Raw genomic sequence first — 3,922 nt, forward strand, 5'->3', positions numbered from 1 at the left:
CCGATCGGGGGCGGCTGTGGGGGTGGCTGGGAATTGGCTGCCCGGGGGTGCTGCAGCGTGGAAGGCACGGGGGTGATGGGAGGCTACACCCCATGGGAAGGACACGGGGGTACTGGGGAGGCTGGCCGTGGGGCTGGCAGCCCGCCCTGCCCGGGTACGTGGCTGAGTGCTGCTCGTGCAGAATTTGCAGCTGCAGAGCGGGTGCCGCGAGCACAGCGCAGGCAGACATCAGAGAGGAGTGCTAACAGATTCCCTGTAATCTCTGCCCATTGACAGCTCAATTAGAGGCAGAGAAATGGCAAACGGGGAGAAAACAGACGTTCTCCCTAGAGGAGGAGGGCATAGCAGGGGAGGGGTTGATGTGTGGTGGCACAGGGCCCATGCAGGGTGGAAGGACAGCAAGCCCTTCCTCTGCACCTATAGGAACACCGGCAAAAAAAGCAACAAGCAGTGGGTACAGAGCCTCAGCACAGTGCACGCACGTCTGGGGATGCACAGATCTACATTTGGAGTTGCAGATATCCACACCTGGGGATATGTGCATCCCTGCAGGGATATGTGCATACCCAGGTGTGTCCCAAGATGCCCCCACACCCATGTCCCTCTCTCACACCGAATGTCACACCGCGTCACCACTCACCTCCTGCCTGGCAGTGGCCGTGCCAGTTGCCATGGCAATGTCTCGCCTGTGGAGAGATGAGGTTCACTCTCCCAAGCAGTGGAGAGGGGCCGAGAGCAGCTGTGGGGAGCACAGCTCTCCCTGACACCCCTGTGTGCATCCTCTGGGCTGTGCCCACGTGTGTTCCCCCTGTGGGAGCTGGGTTGGTTGGGAAGGGGCCATGGCTGGTGGCTGTCCCCTGGAGCTGTGACACTGGATGTCCCCTTGGGGCTCCATGCTGGGCCTTTCTTGTGGGCTCCCCCCCCACACAGCCCCTGGCCCCACTGCTCTGCCCCAGCCCCCCCAGGCCCTGCCAGATCCCCTGCCAGATTCCCCATCGTGGGCTTCTCAGCTGTAACCAGATGGCCCTTCTCCATCTGCTGAGCCTGGGGGACTATTTTTAGGTTCCCTGGCAGCAGAGGCACTGCTCACATGGCTGTGGCAGGAGCTGCCTTTATTCCCATTATTCTCTACACCTAGGTGAGTTGCCCCACAGTCATGCCCCAGTTCCACTACCCTAATGCTGCTCTTGCTCCAATAGCAGCAAAAAACCCTTGCTTTGGGGTCAGTTCCACACAGCCCATGTTTGTCACCCCCTCAGCAACCCTGCCCCAGAATGGGTCCAGCCCTCATACAGCGGGAGGAGACCCGTGCCCCCTTCTCATAGGGACTGTCAGCAGCTCTGCTTCAAAGGGAGCAAGGCAGTGCCAGCCTTGGCAGCTGCTTCACACAGTGCTGGGGGGGCTTTAATTAATGGCGGGGGAGAATGAGCTCACTGCCCCATTGAGGACAATGGTGACATTTGGGATGTGGTGGGGAAGCGGCGATAACCTTTCCAGGGAGACAGCAGGTGTGCATGTATCAGCATGGGAGGATGTTTCCCACACCAAATCCAGGCACCCAAGCACTGCCTCTGCCCCACGGGCATCACAGGCCGTGGGACACTGCCCCAAATTGCCCACAGCCTGAGGTGAGCACGCTGCTGTCCTCACAGAACTGTTCAATGAAGTGCGGGGAGCAGCACTGCCAAGAGGTCCCCATGTCCCCATGCATGCCATCCTCATGCAAAGGAGTCCCCATATGGGCCATGCCCCATCCCTGCACTGCATAGGGCTGGGGGCAGGCAGGCAGCACACAGTGGCTCTGTGTGCTCACAGGATTTATGAGCAAGGGCAGAGCTGCCGAGGGGCTGGGAGGAAGCCAGGGTGGCTGCGGCCCCACAGCTGTGCCCGGAGCACTGCCAGCTGCATTCCTGGGGCTGTGAGACAAGTGGGAGTGTGTGTGGGCGCAGGGCAAGTGCGTGGTCACCACTGCCTTCTGCCCGCCCTGGAAGTCTGCAATCCCAGGGTCTTGGCCCCATTGTGCCCCCCTCCTGCCCTCTCCTTCCTCCTGCACCTCGCTGTGGGGCAAACTGAGTGCAAGGAACATACGGCACTGACTCTGGAAGTGCCAAGGATAGGGTCTGAGAGACCGGACACCACAGCATTGTGCCCATGCTCCGCTTCCCACGGCAGCAGGATTTGCCCTCCTGCAGCAGAGCCAGAGCCTTGCACCAGTGTTAGTCCTTGTGCCTCGCAGCCCCTTGCACAGCCCCTGCCAGCGCTTCTATGGAAAAGCGGAGCAGCCCCTAGCAGGGCATGTCCCCTTACCGTGTCCCCAGGGCTGGCCATCTCCGAGGTCTCCACCGAAGAGGGACCAGCCCCCATGGTCCCAGTCTGGGTCTCAGTGCCGTGAAGTGTGACACAGGCGGTGGCAGGGCTGGTGGCCGGGCTGCTCAGAGTGACAGGCACAAGTGTCTGTCCTTCAGCCCACTGCGTGGGTGCTGGATGGGGACATGGGAACAAGTGCAAGAGGAGTGCAGAAAGGACTCCTGGGCAGAGGACACCTGGCAGGAAAAGGACGCATGTACTGCTGCCCCCAGCCCTGCTTCCAGGAAGTGGCTCAGTGGCTCTAATGAAGATATCGTGACAGATAGTGGCCCAGCAGTTGGCAGGGAGCCCCTCACTCCCTGACCCTACCCGCCAGGGCTCAGAGCGAGGCGTACTCAGCATCACACCTGGGCACCTTGTGAGTATCCCACAGGCTCCCTCTGCCCCCATCACCCCCGCCCTTGGAGCTCCCGCTCCCTGGCCCCTTCCGAGCATAAGCCCATTGCAATTAGCCGAGCTGCCTTGTCCCAGCTCATCCATCATGGGTTAGCTCTTTTCTATCAGCATTTTTCTCCAGGCAATCTCTCTGCTTCTCTGGCAGCCCAATGCCTCCCTCCTGCTACCGGGCAGTCCTGATAACAGGTGGCTCTATCTTATCATGCTCCCCGGCAGTTATACATTAGCAGTGCCATCTCTGGGGCTTGGCCCAGGGGAGGTGAAATCAGATCCTGGGGTGGCATTGAGCATCCCTGAGCACTGAGCATCCCTGGGCACCAAGTATCCCTGAGCTCTGGGCATCCTTTGGCACCGTGCATCCCTGGGCACCATAAATCCAGGGCACAGGCAGGACAAACAGGCTGCAGGCATAAGCTTGGTGTGTGAGGTTTTTGCACAGCCCTGTGGCAGACAGCTCCTGATGGATCTGCGGGGTGGTCCCTGCCCCCTGCCCGGTGCAAAGGGCAGCTGCTATCACAGCTCACACCAGGCTGTTTGCTCTATTGGCCATTAACTGAGCAACCTTATCCGGCAATCAGGAGCTGGGGGAAGCGCGGGAGTGCTGACCAGGTCGGGACATCGATTGCTGCAATGGGAGGGGGTGTTCCAGATAACCCCTGCAGACAAATGGGTTTCTAATGGGGTCCTCATCCCGGTACCCCTGGCCTGTCTCCAAGGAGAAGAGGGAATGTGGACTGGGCAGGTCTCAAGAAGGCTCTGGTTCTTCCCATGCCTCAGGCACCAGGGAAAGGGCCTGAGTGTCCCTCCCAGCTCTATCATTCCATCTCAATGGTGAGCAAGTAGTTGGGGTGCCCCAGGATGATGCAGGGTGACACAAAAACCAGCTCTGAGGCAAGGGACAGAGCGGAGACTGCAGGTGGCACTGGGCTCAAGTGCACTATGTAGCCTTGGGGTGATCCCCATAACCCTACTCCAAGGGAGACACAGGGGTTGGAACCAGTGTCTCCTGTCCCCAGTCAGGATGGGGTGTTGGTGAGTAGTGAGGTGCACCGTCCCTTCCCGAGTGCGTGACATGAGAGGGATGCGGAGCATCCCTGTGCACCCACCCTGCGGTGCAAGGGAGGGAGGGAGGGCGGGAGCACAGCGGGCGGCCTGGCGT

General features: G+C 60.4%; 1 protein-coding gene across 2 annotated transcripts in view; it reads right to left on the reverse strand.

Moving 5' to 3' along the window:
• Positions 1–2,541, reverse strand: part of GOLGA7B (golgin A7 family member B) — a 4,928-nt gene extending 2,387 nt beyond the window's left edge. The window contains exons 1-2 of one of the 2 annotated variants that reach the window (XM_019617732.2): positions 2,308–2,388; positions 641–686 (exon numbers count right to left, since the gene is read on the reverse strand). In XM_019617732.2, the coding sequence (XP_019473277.1) occupies positions 641–673 (33 nt within the window). In that variant the 5' untranslated portion in view covers positions 674–686; positions 2,308–2,388. Of the gene's footprint in view, positions 1–640; positions 687–2,307 lie in introns of both variants that reach the window. The other variant, XM_019617731.2, reaches the window with a different exon arrangement.
• Positions 2,542–3,922: the final 1,381 nt, after the last annotated feature.

The sequence above is a fragment of the Meleagris gallopavo genome, chromosome 8 (assembly GCF_000146605.3).
Source record: "Meleagris gallopavo isolate NT-WF06-2002-E0010 breed Aviagen turkey brand Nicholas breeding stock chromosome 8, Turkey_5.1, whole genome shotgun sequence".
In the NCBI taxonomy this organism is placed as follows: Eukaryota; Metazoa; Chordata; class Aves; order Galliformes; family Phasianidae; genus Meleagris; species Meleagris gallopavo.